The sequence below is a fragment of the Microtus pennsylvanicus genome, chromosome 7 (assembly GCF_037038515.1).
Source record: "Microtus pennsylvanicus isolate mMicPen1 chromosome 7, mMicPen1.hap1, whole genome shotgun sequence".
NCBI classification, from domain to species: Eukaryota; Metazoa; Chordata; class Mammalia; order Rodentia; family Cricetidae; genus Microtus; species Microtus pennsylvanicus.
The window spans coordinates 25,111,212-25,130,277 of record NC_134585.1 but is presented as its reverse complement, the minus strand read 5'-3'; the positions used below and the strand labels follow the sequence as shown (position 1 = coordinate 25,130,277).

The following is a 19,066-nucleotide window of genomic DNA, read 5'->3' as shown; positions in this document are numbered from 1 at the left end:
GGGAAGGAAGGGAAGGGAAGAAGGAGAGAAGGGGAAAAAGAGGAGCCTTCTCCACAAGGCTTTCAGTTTATATAGGCGTACAGACAAGTTAGCAATTACATAGGCGGTAACAATAGTATCAGACAGGCATTTTCACAGTCACAATAAAATAAAAATAAAACCAAAAACCAAACCGGGTCTCTGAGGTGCTTTACTTCTAGAGGGGGCGTGGCTGTGAAGCTCCTCAGTGGCTGGGAACAGCACTGGTAGCCTTCCTGACCTAGGGGCTTGGTTTGCATTAAAGGGAATCTCTTTGGGGACTTTGCTTTTGACTCCAGCAGGGTGCCCAAGTCAGATTTTTTTTTCTCTCTGAAGCTAGTTTTAGTGACTCAGGCCTTTTTCCTGTATAAACAGTTAGTAGTTTCCGGGCTATGATCTTATGTTAACTGAAACCAAGGTGAAGGGAAAATACAGAATACTAGTGATTTTTTTAAGTTAGAGCAGAGGGCCAGTAGATTCCCCCTTTCTGAGTCTGCTGTTAGAGCAGACAGACTGCCTCCTGTTTGGGGCTCTGTTCTTATTAGTGAGTGCTGTCAATAAAGTGGAGACTAGTTTTATTATACTTTGGCTATGAGAACAAGGTTTGACTGAGTGGATGCTTTCATACCAGGGTTTCGCTGGGGAAGTATCCGGCCGCCCTACAGGAAAAGTCACGTTTATCCACTGCTAGGGTACTATAGAAGGGAGAAATGCCGTTGATTTCACAAGATTTCTGCAGAACTGGCAATGATTTATCCAAAAGACAGGTGTGCCCACAGCTCTATGTAACAGGTTACTCCATGTGGAGTGTCCATACTCCTATGGATTTGTCCAATAGATGTGTCAGCTGAACATTTACTAATACTTGTGCGCTCACCACAGACTTTGCCATCCTTTTTGGATGTGGGTGGACAAAGGAATTGTTCAAGACTCATGCATTTTCCCTAGAGAGTCTGAGGTACTTCTAGGGTATGAGAACACAGAACTAACCATGCACTGACTTGCTTAGTCACGGGATCTGTTACTGCATGCCTCCTGTTCTTCCAGTGAGATATGGGCAGTGTAAAGTCCATGTGTATCTGTGGGCTATTAGTGGAACAAACTTTTCCTGCACTTTGAATCTACTAAGACTCACTAGAAAACTAAGTACAGGAGATAGTTTTCTTTAAAAAAAAAAAGTTTCATTAATATCTATTTAGAGATATGAGAAGTATATTTCTAATGATTAAAAAGAACTTAAGATTTTAAATTTCCATTTTGACCCTGTATAGACACCTGTGTCGTCCATGCCATAACCGTGAAAAGGCCAGAGGCCTTGGAAAATACATTTGCCAGAAATGCCATGCCATCATTGATGAACAACCTCTCATCTTCAAGAATGACCCTTACCATCCAGACCACTTCAACTGTGCCAACTGCGGGTATTACAGTATTTTCTCTGACATTGTGTAGAACGGTAGAATTGAAGTGAAGGAGCACAGTTACCTATGTTTCTGTTACTGCAGCAAACTGCTTGGCTTGTTTTCTTCAAGCTTTTGTTTTATTTCCTTTTAATTTGGTGTGTGTGTGTGTGTGTGTGTGTGTGTGTGTGTGTGTGTATGTGTGTGTGAGATATGGAGCAGGAGAGATGGCTCAGTAGTTAAGAGCACTGACTGGTCTTCCTAGCACTCACATGGCAATATACAACCTTCTGTAACTTCAGTTCCAGGGGGTCTAATGCTCTCTTCTTGCCTTGCAGGCACCAGGCACACATGTAGTGCACAGAAATACATACAAAGTACCTATACACAAAAATTTTAAGACCCATGATGAATTACCAATATAATTTCTTTTCTTATTATTTTTGTTTTAACAGCTTATTTATTCTTTGATAATTTCACATGTGTCTATAACATGTTTTAATGAAAATCACCCCCATTCTGCTCTCTTATTCTTGTTGTTTTTATAGTCCACTGAGTTTAATTAGGATTTCTTGCAAGTACATAGCTGTGGAGTTATTTCCTGGATGATGGACACCTTACCAGTGGCTATACCCTGGAAGATAAATGATTCCCCTTTTGCCAGCAGCCATTAACTACCAAGAGCTCCTCAGCTAAGAGTGGGGCCTATTGTGTCCCTCACTCAATATAATTTATATTTTTATAATATTAAACACCTGTGTATCCCAGTCTGTCTCCAAGTTCACAGTCTTTTTTCTCAACCTCCCAAGTGTTGGGATTACAAATGTGGACTACTGTTCCTGAACCCAGCACTGTGAGTTTTAAGGAAGACAAATGGACTGAAATGTAATATGTTACTATATTATACAGCAGTGATAAACAGGACCGAAATGGCTGTGCCTGACCTCTTCTGTGTCTCACCTTTAATAAGACACTGGTAACAACCTGAAACCCAGGTTAATTCAGGTTTCTCAGATCACCATTAATGAGAAGATAAAAATTATTAAGAGATTGTTAGGATTATATCTTTTAAAATCTTATTAAGAAATTCCTCTGTTGGGTAACTGTTCAACTGTACAGTAGTATTCAATTAGATGTCTTTGGTGGACAGGAAGGAGCTGACTGCTGATGCCCGGGAGCTGAAAGGAGAGCTGTACTGTCTGCCATGTCATGATAAGATGGGGGTCCCTATCTGTGGCGCCTGTCGGAGGCCCATTGAAGGGCGAGTAGTGAATGCCATGGGCAAGCAATGGCATGTGGAGGTAAGTACAGTACTGCCAAAGGTGGCCAGTACTTTGTTTCTGTGCCTCAAGTACACCTGCAAGATAAGACCAGTTTAAAGACTAAATGTTGACATTCTTAAAAAACAGTTGGTTTTTGTCCTAATATGTTTCTCTATCACTGTGATATAAAAACAAAAACTGCCCAAACCAAGTATGGTGGCATACTTCTTTAATCCGAGCACTTGGGAGGTAGAACCAGGAGGATATCTGTGAGTTCCAAGCTAGGTAATGAGTTCCAGCTCAATCAGGACTACATAGAGAGACCCTGTCTCAAAAACAACAAAACAAATAACAACAACTGACCAAAAGCAACTTGGGAGAAGAAAAGGTTTATTATGGATTACAGGTTATTGTTCTTTGCAAAGTGAAGCCAAGTCAGGAACTCAAGTCAGAAACCTGGGTGCAGAAACTGGAGCTGAGACCAAGGAGAAATGCTGCTTCTTGGATTACTTCCAGGCTCATTGTCACCGAGCCACCTTCCTTAGACAGCCCAGGCTCATTTGCCCAGGGATGGCACCTCCCACAATAAGTGTTCCCTCCCACGTCAATTAGCAAGCCTGAAGATACCCCACAGACGTGTCCACAGGCCAGTCTGGTGGAAACAGCTTCTTGTTATAGTCTAGTTTGTGTCGAGTTGACAGAGACTAACCAGTACAACTTAATAGTAAACAAACATGTAGAACGCTGGAACATGACAGCATAATGCAGAATGTGTACTTTGTTCTAATCCTTCTTGAGGCCGGGCAGTGGTGACACACACACACCTTAATCTCAGCACTTGATAGGCAGAGGCAGGTGGATCTCAATGAGTTCAAGTCCAGCCTGGTCTATTAAGTGAGTTCCAGGACAGCCAGGACTGTTAGACAGAGAAACCCTGTCTCAGGGGGAAAAAAAAAACCCTTCTTGAGGACAGGAGTGTCACATGCAACAACAATTAGCTGTTCTCAGTGACAAATACTACTGGAATGTCCATCTCCTTTCATGTGTATTATTTAATAGTTTGTATTTTTTAAAGATGATTTTATTGTGATTAATTGTGTCGTAATTACAATTATGTAATTGTACCTGGCCTGCATGTGTTGCTGGTGTCTGTGAAGGTCCGACAAGGTCATCAGATTCCCCCAAAATTGGAGTTAGGGATAGTCGTAAGTTTCACTACTGGTGCTGGAAACCAAACCCAGACCCTAATCCAGAGCTGCAGGTTCTTCCAACTGCTGAGCAGTTATCTTTTTGGTTTTTCAAGACAGGGTTTCTCTGTGTAGCCCTGACTGTTCTAGAAGCCACTCTGTAGACCAGGCTGGCCTTCACCTCACAGAAATCTGCCTACCTCTGGTCCCCAGGACTGGAGTTAAAGGTGTGTGCTACTACTACCTGGCACTGAGCGGTTATCTTAAGGTAACCCATTAGAGCCTTATAGACATTAGACCATAAAAGTAGCTGGTCTTGCCAGGTATGGTGGCACACACCTTTAATTCCAGCATTCAGGAACCAGAGGCAAGTAGCTATTTTTGAATTCTAGGCCAGCCTGGTCTACACAGCAAGTTTAACATCAGAAAGTTATAAGATCTACCTAGTGAGGTGCTATCACACAGAAAAATGGGAGGGAATCTGCTTATTAATCTTATTATCTTTTCTAAGAATTGGTTAACTTTGAGGTTACTTTGTTAGATAAATCAAATCATGGCATCTCAAAAAAATCTATTCTTTGTTTTTCCAGCATTTTGTTTGTGCCAAATGTGAAAAGCCATTTCTTGGACATCGCCATTATGAGAGGAAGGGCTTGGCCTATTGCGAAACTCACTATAATCAGGTAATGATTATCCTTACTAGATACTTGATACATGCAAATCAAAACTCATCAATGTTTTGACTGTAGAGAAAGCACTTAGTCTACAGAGATGTGTTTTAAATCTTTGAGTTACTTTCTAAATAACATACCAACAATATCTATATATCTACCTTTTCCCATAATCTCCATTTGCTTCCTCTGGGTACATTTGATTTTACTATATAAAAATAGACCTTTGTATCATACATATCTTTTTTTAAAAAAAGATTTATTTATGTATACAATGTTCTGCCTGCATGTATGCTTGCAGGCCAGAAGAGGACTCCAGATCTCATTGCGAATGGTTGTGAGCCACCATGTGGTTGCTGGGAATTGAACTGAGGACCTCTGGTAGAGCAGTCAGTGCTCTCAACCACTCAGCTATCTCTCCAGCCCCTAAAACACATATTTTTATGTACAGATATTTATGTACATTTAAATGTCTATAGTTTTGTTTTGTTTTTGGTTTGAGGTTTGCTTTTTTTTCTTTTTTATTTGCATTTGCCCTATATGTGCACTGCCTGTAGGGGCTAGAAGAGGGCATTGGATCCTCTGGGACTAAAGTTATAGATGATTATGAGCTGCTACATGGATGCTGGGAATTGAACTTGGGTCCTCTCGAAGAGCAGCCAGTTCTCTTAACTATAGAGATGCTGCTGCAGCCCATAGATAGGTCTATGAATAATATTTGTATTAGTTCTCTGAGAATTTCATACAGTGTTTTGATCATCCACTCCCACCTCACTCTAATTTATTCTCCCAGATTGACCCCACCGTCCTACACCCTACATCTACTCTAGTTTGTGCTCCAATTTACATCTGGGTGTGAGGCTATCCACTGGCACATGGTCAACTTACAGGAGCTACATTTTTTTCCTCTCTGTATTTTAATGATTTTTATTGAGCTCTACATTTTTCTCTGCTCCCCTCCCTGCCTCTCCCCTCCTCTTCAACCCTCTCCCATGGTCCTCATGCTCCCAATTTACTCAGAAGATCTTGTCTTTTTCTACTTCCCGTGTAGATTATATCTATGTAAGTCTCTCTAGGGTCCTCATTGTTGTCTAGGTTCTCTGGGATTGTGATTTGTAGGCTGGTTTTCTTTGCTTTATGTTTAAAAACCACCTATGAGTGAGTACATGTGATAATTGGTTTTTTGAGTCTGTGTTACTTCACACAAAAATGATGTTTTCTAGCTCCACCCATTTGCCTGCAAAATTCAAGCTGTCATTATTTTTTTTCTTCTGTATAATACTCCATTGTGTAAATGTGCCACATTTTCCTTATCTATTCTTCAGTCAAGAGGCATTTAGGTTGTTTCCAGGTTCTGGCTATGACAAACAATGCTGCTATAAATATAGTTGAGCACATGTCCTTGTGACATGGTTGAGCATCCTTTGGATATATACCCATAAGTGGTATTACTGGGTCTTGAGGAAGGTTGTTTCCTAATTTTCTGAGAAATCGCCACACTGACATCCAAAGGGGCTGTACCAGTTTGCACTCCCACCAGCAATGCAGAAGTGTTCCCTTCAACCCACAACCTCTCCAGCATAAGTTGTCATCAGTGTTTTCGATCTTGGCCATTCTTACAGGTGTAAGATGGAATTTCAGAGTTGTTTTGATTTGCATTTCTCTGATGACTAAAGATGTTGAACATTTCCTTAAGTGTCTTTCAGCCATTTTAGATTCCTCTGTTGAGAATTCTCTGTTTAGGACTGTATTCCATTTTTTATTGGATTATTTGTTCTTCTGATGATCAATTTCTTGAGTTCTTTCTATATTTTGGAGATCAGACCACTGTCTGATGTGGGGTTGGTGAAGATCTTATCCCATCCTGTAGGCTGTCGTTTTGTTGACCGTGTTTTTTGCTTTACAGAAGCTTTTCAGTTTCAGAAGGTCTCATTTATTAGTAGTTTTTCTCAGTGTCTGTGCTACTGGGTTATATTTAGGAATTGGTCTCCTGTGCTAACGCATTCAAGGGTACTTCCCACTTTTTCTTCTATGAGGTTCAGTGTGGCTGGCTTTATGTTGAGGTATTTGATCCATTTGGACTTGAGTTTTATGAATGGTGATAGATACGGATCTGTTTTCATTCTTCTACATGTTGACATCCAGTTATGTCAGCAACATTTGTTAAATATGCTTTCTCTTTTCCATTTGAAATTTTTTGCTTCTTTGTTAAAAATTAGGTGTTCGAAGATGTGTGGATTAATATCCGGGTCTTGATTCAGTTTCATTAGTCCTCCTGTCTGTTTTTTATGCCAATATCAGTCTGTTTTCAGTACTGTAGCTCTGTAGTAGAGTGTGAAGTCAGGGATTGTGATGCCTCCAGAAATTCTTTTATTGTACAGGATTGTTTTGGCTATCCTGAGTTTTTTGCTTTTCCATATGAAGTGGAATATTGTTCTTTCAAGGTCTGTGAAGAATTTTGCTGGGATTTTGATGGGCATTGTGTTGAATCCGTAGATTGCTTTTGGTAAGATTGCCATTTTTGCTATGTTAATTCTACCTACCCAAGAGCATGGGAGATCTTTCCACTTTCTGGTGTCTTCTTCAATTTCTTTTTTCAAAGATTTAAAGTTCTTGTCATACAAGTCTTCCACTTGTTTGGTTAGATTTACTCTGAAATATTTTATGCTATTTCTGGCTATTGTGAAGGGTGATGTTTCTCTGATTTCTTTCTCAGCCCTTTTATCATCTCTGTACAGGAGGGCTACTGATTTTTTTTTTTAAGTTAATCTTGTATCCTGCTACATTACTGAAAGTGTTTATGAGTTGTAGAAGTTCCTTGACACAATTGTTGGGGTAACTTATGTAAACTATCATATCATCAGCAAATAGTTTGACTTCTTCTTTTCCAATTTGTATCCCTTAGATCTCCTTTTGTTGTCTTATTGCTCTAGCTAGGACCTCAAGAACTATGTTGAATAGATATGGAGAGAGTAGACAACCTTGTCCTTTTCCTGATTTCAGTGGGATTGCTGAGAGTTTCTTTCCATTTAGTTTGATGTTGGCTGTTGGCTTGCTGTATATTACCTTTATTATGTTTAGGTATGTTCCTTGTATCCCTGAGGAGCTACACTCTTAAGGAAGGTTCACTCTCCTAACTCCAGAAGCCATCAACTGTCTTAGCTCCTCAGTTAGGGGTCAGGTAGAGTAGCAATCTATGGAAGTTTTGGGTCAAGAAATGAGGCGTTGGTGCTGCCTCTCCATCCACCATTAAAGGATGGAGAAAGCTCTGGACCAGGTCACCGAGCCATGGCGTCAGGAAGCCTTCCACATCCAAGAGAGAGAGAAAGAGAGAAGTGTGCTACCTTTCCTCCTCCCTTGCTTTTTAAGAGGTCACGTATCCCCAAAGAAGACCGTGCCCATCGGGCTGACCCACTCCATTCCATTCATCATTAGACCGAATGGCAAATTCCCACAACAATCAGGACTTTTATATTTTGGTTGTGAGCCATCACTCCAGCCCCAGGGCTTTAAATAGTAAAAATTGGATGCAGCTATGTTCCTTTCCCCAGTATGTTTCAGTGCATATTTCCCTAGAGTACAAATCTTTTTTATATAGCACATTTATCAGTATTGTTACAATAATTTATTCCAGTTTATGTGATATTTTACTCTTTTGGTTTTTTTCAGGGGCCCACCACCCATCTCCCAAATAAATCACACGGAGGCTTATTATTACTTGTGAATGCCCAGCCTCAGCTTGGCTTGTTTCTTGCCAACTTTTCTTATCTTAAATTATTCTGACTACCTTTTCCCTCTGGTTTTTATCTTTCTTACTTCTATATATCTTACTTTCCTTCTTACTCTGTGACTTGTTGGGTGTTTGGTCCGGATGTCCTCCTCTCCTTTTCCTCCTCGTTCTCATTTCTCCTTCTATTTATCCTCTCTGCCTGCTAGCCCTGCCTATCCTTGCTCCTGCCTCACTATTTGCCATTCATCTCTTTATTAGGACCATGAGGTGTTTTAGACAAGCACAGTAACACGGCTTCACAGAGCTAAACAAATGGAGCTGTAGCTAATGTTACACACCTGAAAATAATATTTCCTAACACTTATCCCTTAGGCATTTACTTACCTATTTATCTAGAGACAGGGCTCACTGTATTACTGAAACAGCCTGCCAGGTGTTGGGATGCATCACTGCACACAGCCCAGTAATGTTCTTTTGTTGTTGTTATTTTGTTTCTGTTTTTGCAGACAGGGTTTCTTTTTGTAGCCTCGGCTGTCCTGGAACTAGCTCTGTAAACCAGTCTGGCCTCTAATTCACAGAGATCCGCCTGCCTCTGCCTCCTGAGTGCTGGGATTAAAGGCGTGCGCCACCACCAGGCTTTAATAATGTTCTTATAGCATTTTTGTTTCCTGCTTTAAGACTAGTGTATTCTAGTATTGTGATAGTTCTTCAGCATCTTCAATATGGGACATCTCCAGTCTCTTTAATTGGTTTCTTTTCCCTTGGTCTCCTCTACTGGTTCTTTGTTACTATTCTGGGGCTATGGCTCTTGGCTAGAATCTGAACAGGTGGTGGTGGTATGTCCTCCTTAGCGCCTCTCCTCTGTTCATTACTGCTCCATTGGTGCCCATCCAGGCTTGATGTTGGCTATATCTACACTGTGAGTTGCTGTTTCCCGCTTCTTTATATCCAACAACCTGTGGACAATCACTTTTTGACTGAAAATGTCCTGCTTTTTGGCAGTTTTTTTTTTTTTTGTTCTTTGTTTGTTTTTTAGATTTGGTGACATGCAGTAATTCTGCCTGCTTTGGTTGGAAATGATACTTACCCTGTCTAATGCCCTCCCTACTCAGTTGGCCATTGGCACTCTGCTTGAACAGCTGCCATCCTCCCTTTCTGGGCATAGGGTTGTTTATCCATTTCTTATCTGTAAGGACTTCAAGGTTCTTGGGATTTTTTTTTATAAATTATTTTGGTGCTCAAATTGTCACCAGAAAAATAAGTTGAAGTGATGAAAAGTGAATGATTTTTTTTATTGTAAGTAATCATTTACTAATTATCTTTAGTAAGAATAAATTCTAAAATTTAGTTGCTAGCCACTTGTTTTTCAGTGGTAAACAGGAATGACAGAGATGGTATGAATACTTATTGTTAAAAAACTTAATTTCAGGGGCTGGAGAGATGGCTCAGTGGTTAAGAGCACTGGCTGCTCTTCCAGAGGTCCTGAGTTCAATTCCCAGCAACCACATGGTGGCTCACAACCATCTGTAGTGAGATCTGGTGCCCTCCTCTGGCCTGCAGACATACACACAGACAGAACACTGTATGCATAATAAATAAATCAATCTTTTAAAAAACTTAGTTTCAACACACTTTGAGCTTTCACTTGTTCTCATCTTATCCTCAGCTGTTTGGTGATGTTTGTTTCCACTGCAACCGCGTCATAGAAGGTGATGGTATGTATCTGTGGGAGGACGGGACAGTGGCATAAAAACACTTGGGTGGAATGACAAGAGAAAGAAGCTGATGGGCTGTGATGTGGTCATTATCAGTTGTTCCCTCTTGGTATGCGTCTCAAGTGCGCTACAGCAGAGAGCTGGGCTAACGAGGCAGAACAGCTGCTGTGAGCTGTGTACCGGGTTGCTAGGACTTGCTGCGTGGGCTAACCATGCAGGGCAGATTGGCTACAACATGGGGAAAGCAGCTGTGTTTGCTAATGGTCACTAACCAGCCCTGCCAGAGTTCTAAACAACACTGTTTACCGCATGCTTTCTAGTTCTCAGTAGACATCACCTAGTCAGGAAATGCTTTGTGGAAAACCACAGTTAGTTGCAACGTTAGTCCGGGAGCCATCTTTAGTGCCATGGCAAATCAGCTTAGCTGTGGAGACACTTGAAAGGACAAAGGAAGTGTGTCATCTTTCAAACACCCCTCACAGTCAGATAAAGTCTGATGTTTAAAATTTTTATCTGATTCATATTTCTTTGGTGGGCCAACAGCAGTAGAGGCAGAGACACAGCAGAAAGGTTGTTGGGTGTCAAGCCTTGTCAGAAAAGCTCATCTGAACCACATGGGACAGGTGGGCTACTGCCCACCGTGCTGAGAGGGGATAGTATTTGGTGTCTCCACTTTGTAAGTAAAGAAAAATTAAAAGCTAAAAAAGGCAAAATAGGGCTGGGGAGATGCCTCAGAGGGTCAATACGTATGTGATCATGAGAGCAGACTTCTGTCCTCAGCACTGTCGGTGCTGCCTGCGCAGTGCCACCTGAGCAGCAGGGCTCACCAGAGCAGGCTGACCACCAGACTGGCTGTAGTGGCTGCCGAGTTCAACTAAGAGACCTTTCCTCAACTAAGAAGATAGAGAGTGATCAAAGAAAATTCCCGTGTCAATGTCAGGATCTTTTCACATAGATCCACAGGTGCCTGTGTACCACAATGTCAGGATCACATAGATCACAGATGCCTGTGTACCCACAATATCAGGATCACATAGATCACAGATGCCTGTGTACCCACAATGTCAGGATCTTTTCACATAGATCACAGGTGCCTGTGCACCCCAATGTCAGGATCTTTTCACATAGATCACAGGTGCCTGTGCACCCACAATGTCAGGATCACATAGATCACAGATGCCTGTGCACCCACAATGTCAGGATCTTTTCACATAGATCACAGGTGCCTGTGCACCCACAATGTCAGGATCTTTTCACATAGATCACAGGTGCCTGTGCACCCACAATGTCAGGATCTTTTCACATAGATCACAGGTGCCTGTGCACCACAATGTCAGGATCTTTTCACATAGATCACAGGTGCCTGTGCACCACAATGTCAGGATCTTTTCACATAGATCACAGGTGCCTGTGTACCCACAATGTCAGGATCACATAGATCACAGGTGCCTGTGCACCCACAATGTCAGGATCACATAGATCACAGATGCCTGTGTACCCACAATGTCAGGATCACATAGATCACAGGTGCCTGTGCACCACAATGTCAGGATCACATAGATCACAGGTGCCTGTGCACCCACAATGTCAGGATCACATAGATCACAGATGCCTGTGCACCCACAATGTCAGGATCACATAGATCACAGGTGCCTGTGCACCCACAATGTCAGGATCACATAGATCACAGATGCCTGTGTACCCACAATGTCAGGATCTTTTCACATAGATCACAGGTGCCTGTGCACCCCAATGTCAGGATCTTTTCACATAGATCACAGATGCCTGTGTACCCACAATGTCAGGATCACATAGATCACAGGTGCCTGTGTACCCACAATGTCAGGATCTTTTCACATAGATCACAGGTGCCTGTGCACCCACAATGTCAGGATCTTTTCACATAGATCACAGGTGCCTGTGTACCCATAATGTCAGGATCACATAGATCACAGGTGCCTGTGCACCCACAATGTCAGGATCACATAGATCACAGATGCCTGTGCACCCACAATGTCAGGATCTTTTCACATAGATCACAGGTGCCTGTGCACCACAATGTCAGGATCTTTTCACATAGATCACAGGTGCCTGTGCACCCACAATGTCAGGATCTTTTCACATAGATCACAGGTGCCTGTGCACCACAATGTCAGGATCACATAGATCACAGGTGCCTGTGTACCCACAATGTCAGGATCTTTTCACATAGATCACAGATGCCTGTGCACCCACAATGTCAGGATCACATAGATCACAGGTGCCTGTGTACCCATAATGTCAGGATCACATAGATCACAGGTGCCTGTGCACCCACAATGTCAGGATCACATAGATCACAGGTGCCTGTGTACCCACAATGTCAGGATCTTTTCACATAGATCACAGATGCCTGTGCACCCACAATGTCAGGATCACATAGATCACAGGTGCCTGTGTACCCATAATGTCAGGATCACATAGATCACAGGTGCCTGTGCACCCACAATGTCAGGATCACATAGATCACAGGTGCCTGTGCACCCACAATGTCAGGATCACATAGATCACAGGTGCCTGTGCACCCACAATGTCAGGATCACATAGATCACAGGTGCCTGTGCACCCACAATGTCAGGATCACATAGATCACAGGTGCCTGTGCACCCACAATGTCAGGATCACATAGATCACAGGTGCCTGTGTACCCACAATGTCAGGATCTTTTCACATAGATCACAGGTGCCTGTGCACCACAATGTCAGGATCACATAGATCACAGGTGCCTGTGTACCCACAATGTCAGGATCACATAGATCACAGGTGCCTGTGCACCCATAATGTCAGGATCACATAGATCACAGGTGCCTGTGCACCCACAATGTCAGGATCACATAGATCACAGGTGCCTGTGTACCCATAATGTCAGGATCACATAGATCACAGGTGCCTGTGCACCCACAATGTCAGGATCTTTTCACATAGATCACAGGTGCCTGTGTACCCATAATGTCAGGATCACATAGATCACAGGTGCCTGTGCACCACAATGTCAGGATCACATAGATCACAGGTGCCTGTGTACCCATAATGTCAGGATCACATAGATCACAGGTGCCTGTGCACCCACAATGTCAGGATCACATAGATTACAGATGCCTGTGTACCCATAATGTCAGGATCTTTTCACATAGATCCACAGATGTCTGTGTGCCCACTCATGCACCATACACAAAGATAAATGTGAAAAAGAAAAAACGGCTTAAATTGAAAGCTATCTCTTTTTGTTTTTTTGAGACAGGGATTCTTTGTGTAGCAGTCCTAGCAGTCCTGGAACTAGTTCTGATAGACCAGGCTGACCTCGAATTCATGGAGATCCGCCTGCCTCTGCCTATCAAGTGCTGGGATTAAAGGCATGCACTGGTGAAACCTATCTTTTTTTTTTTTTTTTTTGGTTTTTCGAGACAGGGTTTCTTGTGGCTTTGGAGCCTGTCCTAGAACTAGCTCTTATAGATCAGGCTGGCCTTGAACTCAGAGATCCACCTGCCTCTTCTGGGATTTAAGGTGTGTGCCACCACTGCCCAGCCATCCTATCTTTTTAATAATGTTTTAAAAAAAGTAGCTACGCTTTTGGTGGCATATGCCTTTAATCCCAGAACTCAGAAGGCAGACACAGGCAAAGCTCTATGAGTTTGAGGCCAGCCTGTTCCACATATAGTGAGTTCCAGGACAGCCAAGAGCAACATAATCAGACCCTGCCTCAAAAATCAAACAAAAGTGAAAAAAATAGCCATAATAAAAAAAATTAGATTTGTTGGAAGCATGTTAATAGCATTAAGTTTTTTGACTGTGTTTTTGCAAGAAAAAAGACCTTTTACCATGCTTGGTGATACACAGAATCAGGGAAGCTAAGATGGGGAGATCAGGAGTTCAATCTAGCCGGGGCTACAGAGTGTAGGACTCTGTATCAGAAATAAAGGAACCTATCAAGAAAGAAGGCTTGAGCTCCTCCTCCAGGTACCTGGGAACAGCCCTCTTTGTTCTTTCGGGTTGAAAACTGAATCCCCTCTTTCCTCAGTGAAATGCTCCCATGTGATTGGATCTCTTTTTTTTTTTTTCCTAGTGGTCTCTGCGCTCAACAAGGCCTGGTGTGTGAGCTGCTTTGCCTGTTCCACTTGCAATACCAAACTGACGCTCAAGTGAGTCCTTAGTCTAGCCCATCTTGACTGCTCAAGCTACAAGTTTTCAGATGCCATTTAGAATCTAAAAAGGGAAGTGATTGATGCCTGTCTCTTCTTTCTCCTGAGTCCTAAATGTAAATGTTCTTCTTTAATTGTTCCTGTTCTGTCCCTTCTTTGTTCTACTCAAAGGGATAAGTTTGTTGAAATTGATCTAAAGCCAGTCTGCAAATACTGTTATGAGAAAATGCCAGAAGAGTTTAAGAGGCGACTTGCCAAACGGGAGAGAGAAGCAAAGGATAAGGACAAGCAGAGAAAGAGAAAGCCAGTGTGTCTGTAAACGTTCTGTCCCTTCTACGTCATTCTCATTGCTTCTCCTGTGGTTAGTCTTTTAGGATGCCGCTCTTTTTTGCTTGTCTTTTTGTTCTTTTTTTTTTTTGTGCATGTTCTTGTGGCCATCAGAGATTGAAATACTTGATACTTGTCCTGTTCTTTTGCCTATTACAAGTATAAAACTTATAATGGCATTCATACTTAACAATGGCTTGTGTGCACATGCTTGTCCCATCTGTGGGCATAACTAAACCATTTTCCCAATGTTTTCTTAGAACAAAAGCTATTTTGTAGGCAAAAGTTTAAATATTCCTACTTCAGTCAGGTGGTGATGGCACATACATTTAATCCCAGCACTCAGGAAGCAGAGGCAGGCAGATCTTTGTGAACTTAAGGCCAGCCTGGTCTCCCAAGTGCCGATATTAAAGGTTTATGACACCATTGCCTGATTTACCAATCCTTCTATACATTTACTACATTCAGAATTGAGATTAGAATTATAGTTCTTTACTGACATGAATATAGATATTTTATATAGTATGTTATATGGTGTCTTATTTATATGTAGTTTAGCGAATTTATGTCACATTATCTGTGTGTGTGTGTGTGTATGTGTGTGTATGCTGGATACATTTCCACTAATTTTTTTTATATATAATTATCTTTAGGAATAAATTTGTGGAGTTTGACATGAAACCAGTCTGCAAGAAGTGCTATGAGAAATTTCCATTGGAGCTGAAGAAAAGACTTAAGAAACTAGCTGAGACCTTAGGAAGGAAGTAACTTCTGGTTTAACCAATATTACTTAGCTTGATCCACCCTTAACTAAAGATGCATCAAAGCATTAGAGAGAATTTTTTTTTCATTTTTCTTTTCTGATTTAAAAAGAAAAAAATGTTTATTCCCATGTAAAACACAGATGAAATCAGGACTTTAGCCTTAGCAGTCTGTGGACATTAAATGCTATATAGCAGGATTAAAAAAAAAGAAAAGAAAAAAGAAAACATGTTAAAGGATAATTTTAATTAATCCCTGTCCTCCAAATAAATTTAACTCTTCAAAATTAAAGCACTCTGCTCCACGAGCCAGCGCTGGGTCTGTGTAGAAAGAGAACTCACTCCCACGAATTGTCCTCTCACCTCCACAGTCACCTGAGTGCTGAGCCTTGTTTCCAAAAACAAAAAGTGACTGTGCACGTCATAGTACCTGTGTGCTAGTACCTGTGCTTCATACATAATCTGACTTGCCTCGCCTTAGAAAACTGCATCCCCTAATCAGGAATGCGAGATGTTTCATATAATACCAAATAAAAAATACTTTGACTGAGATTTATAAAGAGTCAGCTTTTACATGGCTCAGATTTTAAAAGACTCCAAACTTTGCTTTCTTTTATCTCATAAGAAAATATTTTCTTTGGCTGGAGAGTTGGCTCAGTGGTAAAGAGCACTGGCTGCTCTTCCAGAGGTCCTGAGTTCAATTCCCAGCAACCACATGGTAGCTCACAACCATCTGCAATGAGATCTGGTGCCCTCTTCTGGCTTGCTTGTCTACCTGCAGGCAGAATACTGTATACATAATAAATAAATAAAATCTTATAAAAAAAAGAAAATAATTTCTCACTCATATACTGGAGAAGGCTATAGGAAAGATAAGTAAACTACCAAAATAATTCCTATGCACTCCTAGTGTGTTTATCCAGTTAGTGTTATAAAAAGGAACATGCGTATTACTAAGAAGCAAAAATATTTCAAAAAGACTTGAATTTTTGTCAAATCACTATGCTTAGTTTTCTGTTTTGTGCTCCTTATGAGCTTCTTTCTTTGTACAGTTACTTAATACAGTTGCTGTAACTACTGGTATGTCTTTTACATTGTTGAGCAAAACAAAGCTATACCAGTTATCTTGAAAATGTTGCACACTTTGTGATATTGGGAAAATGAATCATTTTAAAAAATATGTTATACAATTATACTTTTAAGCTAATGTAAAATATGTAGTATTCAAATAGGACATGAGATGAACTATTATGCAGCTTGGAATGTATCACTTTCAAAAGTGGGTATGAGTCAGGGATGGCAGCACTGGCCTTTAATCCCTGCACTCTGCATGCAGAGGAGGACAGAGCTCTGAGAGTCCTAGGCCAGCTGAGGACTCTTGTTTCAGAAAATGTGGCTGTGCACGTGATAGTACCTGTGTGCTAATATCTGTGCTTCATAAATAATCTGACTTTCCTTGCCTTAGAAAACTGCATCCCCTAATCAGGAATGCTAGATGTTTCATATAATACCAAATAAAAATACTTTGAGATTTGTAAATTTAGAATCATTCATCACTGATAAACTTTAAAAATTCTTTCTCAGGAAGCCAGTGGAAACTAATATTTGTCCTCTTATTAGAATGATGTTGATACATGTGTTAGTTTTTTTCATTTCAAATGTTGTAATTGGGTTTTATCTACTATAAGATAGTAAAAAGGTATAAATGATACTTTCAGATTGAAAGAGAGTGGTAAGAATATTAACTTCAGGTAAAACTCAGTTCTATTTTATGGAAGTTTTTATCCTGAAATGTCTGGACCATTCTTTTTGTATAAACTCAATATGCAAAAGTATGAACATTTTAAAGATGTTTCTGTTGCTAACATGTTACTTTTTTTTTTCTAAGTTACCAAGATATATATAGCCAACATTGCTGGGTATGGTGACTCACACTGTCGTCTCTGCACTTAGGAGGCAGGAAGATTGCCATGAGTTGGAGACCAGGCCTAGTTACAGTGTGAGATGCTGTCCCCCAAGACACCCCAGAAACAACAACACTAGTATATCATTTTGCCATTAAGGCTATCTCAGGTGCCTAGGAAATAGCTCAGTCAGTAAAGTACTTGGGCGTTAGGACCTGACTTTGACCTGGAGGTGAGCAGATCCACTGTACTCACTGGGTTGCCAACCCAGCCTAACTGGTGAGCCCCAGATCTAAGAGGCTCTTGCTTCATTCTCTCAAATGAAACAAGGTGGGCGGCTCCTGAGGAATGACACCCAAGATAGACATCTGGCCTCCACGTACACATATACTTATCACACATTCAGAAATACATACTCAGACATATATACAAAAAAGGATATCTCAGGATGCTATTACTCTGCCATTAAAATGTTTGTAATCATGAATTTTTTAAAATACTTGGTTATGCACATTATAGAATGAATACATTTCTGCTTTCAGATAACTAACTTGTAGCCAGTTACTTTATTTTTTAATTTTCTTTTGGGATTAAGAAAATTATAAGTGATTAAAAACAATACATGCTTTGTGTTTGTTTAGCAGTTTAAAATTGTCTTTGACAATAAGAACCAAAATTACTTCAGTGTGCCTTTGTCAGCTAATAATGACAAGCAATGAGTACCTTAAAGGTGTTTATGAAGTATTATACACGCATTTAGGCAAGTAGAATTTGTAGTCTAGGGTCTTGATGCTATGTACCTCACTAGCTATGCGAAGCAGAAAAGCAAGCATTCACATGCTTCCCCCATCGCTTTGGAGATGTATGGCCTGAGCCATTGCTTACACATCTTACATGTCATCCGTAGCCAGAGTCCCCGCTGCCGTCTTTGCTCAGTCCTCTTCAGACAGGACTCTTCAAGTTTGACTTGGTGGTTATATGATACTTCATCAAGAGATGGTGCTTCTCTCTGTGGGGGTATCGTTGGAGCCCTTAGTGCGGAAGAAGATGGAGAGGTTTAACTGGGGCAAAGACAGACTTGGTCCAGTTCCTGTTTGTTGTTGGGTTCACTGGCTACTGGTATTTGCTAGTGGACATCTCTGTTTGAATTTTTAGGGGCAATCTGAAATAATTGTGCTTATAACATCTTTAAGTGCCCTTTTTGTCCTTAGTTCTCCTAATATAATGGGAAAAATGGAAACACATAAAATATTTTTTTTGTGTCATGTTCAAAGCCTTATTAACACTGAAATAGGTCATTTTGCCTCACCCATTTGCCAAAGTAGCCAATTCCAAGTTAAGGAAACTTTGACATAGGCTGACAATATTCTTGTATTTTACTTTAGAGTGTAAGCTTAATGGCTGGAAATTATATCAATAATTGTGCTTTTTATGTAGCAACCATTGCTGTATACTTTGGTGCTTAATAAATGTTCATAATTATCCATAATGTGTTATGTGTCATTTAGTTTGACCTCTTTGAAGACTCCAATATTCAGTGTTATATCATAGAAATATTCACATATATGGGCAAAGGCTCCTTGCAGGAGTGTAGATAACCCCAAAACAACTGCATCACAGCCAAGTCACACTTAGCATAGGACAGCCTCCCCAAAGCTGCATAAATGGAGCCCGCACCCTTAGTTACCTTTCTCCTGCCTACTCTAGCACTTCTCACAACCGTGTGCACTGGGGCTGAATCACATGCATCTGTGGGTGTGTTGTAGAAGAGGGAATGAGTGGCTGTGTCTCAGGTGAGGGCCTAATGACCTCCCTGACACTCCTGCTGTGAGGAAACTAAGTAGCCTGTCTTGCTCTGGAGATCTTGCGGGTAATTAGTAGCTTTGATTAAGATGATGCTTGCTGGTTTACTC

General features: G+C 41.0%; 1 protein-coding gene across 11 annotated transcripts in view; it reads left to right on the top strand.

The window, feature by feature from the left end:
• Lims1 (LIM zinc finger domain containing 1) overlaps nt 1–18,640 on the top strand; it is a 117,182-nt gene extending 98,542 nt beyond the window's left edge. For 4 of the 11 annotated variants that reach the window (XM_075980241.1, XM_075980244.1, XM_075980238.1 and 1 more), the window contains exons 5-10: nt 1,290–1,439; nt 2,569–2,719; nt 4,458–4,550; nt 9,935–9,983; nt 14,086–14,161; nt 15,142–18,640. In XM_075980241.1, the coding sequence (XP_075836356.1) occupies nt 1,290–1,439; nt 2,569–2,719; nt 4,458–4,550; nt 9,935–9,983; nt 14,086–14,161; nt 15,142–15,256 (634 nt within the window). In that variant the 3' untranslated portion in view covers nt 15,257–18,640. Of the gene's footprint in view, nt 1–1,289; nt 1,440–2,568; nt 2,720–4,457; nt 4,551–9,934; nt 9,984–14,085; nt 14,162–14,332; nt 14,523–15,141 lie in introns of all 11 variants that reach the window. The other 7 variants (XM_075980242.1, XM_075980237.1, XM_075980233.1 and 4 more) reach the window with 4 other exon arrangements.
• The last annotated feature ends 426 nt before the right edge of the window (nt 18,641–19,066 follow it).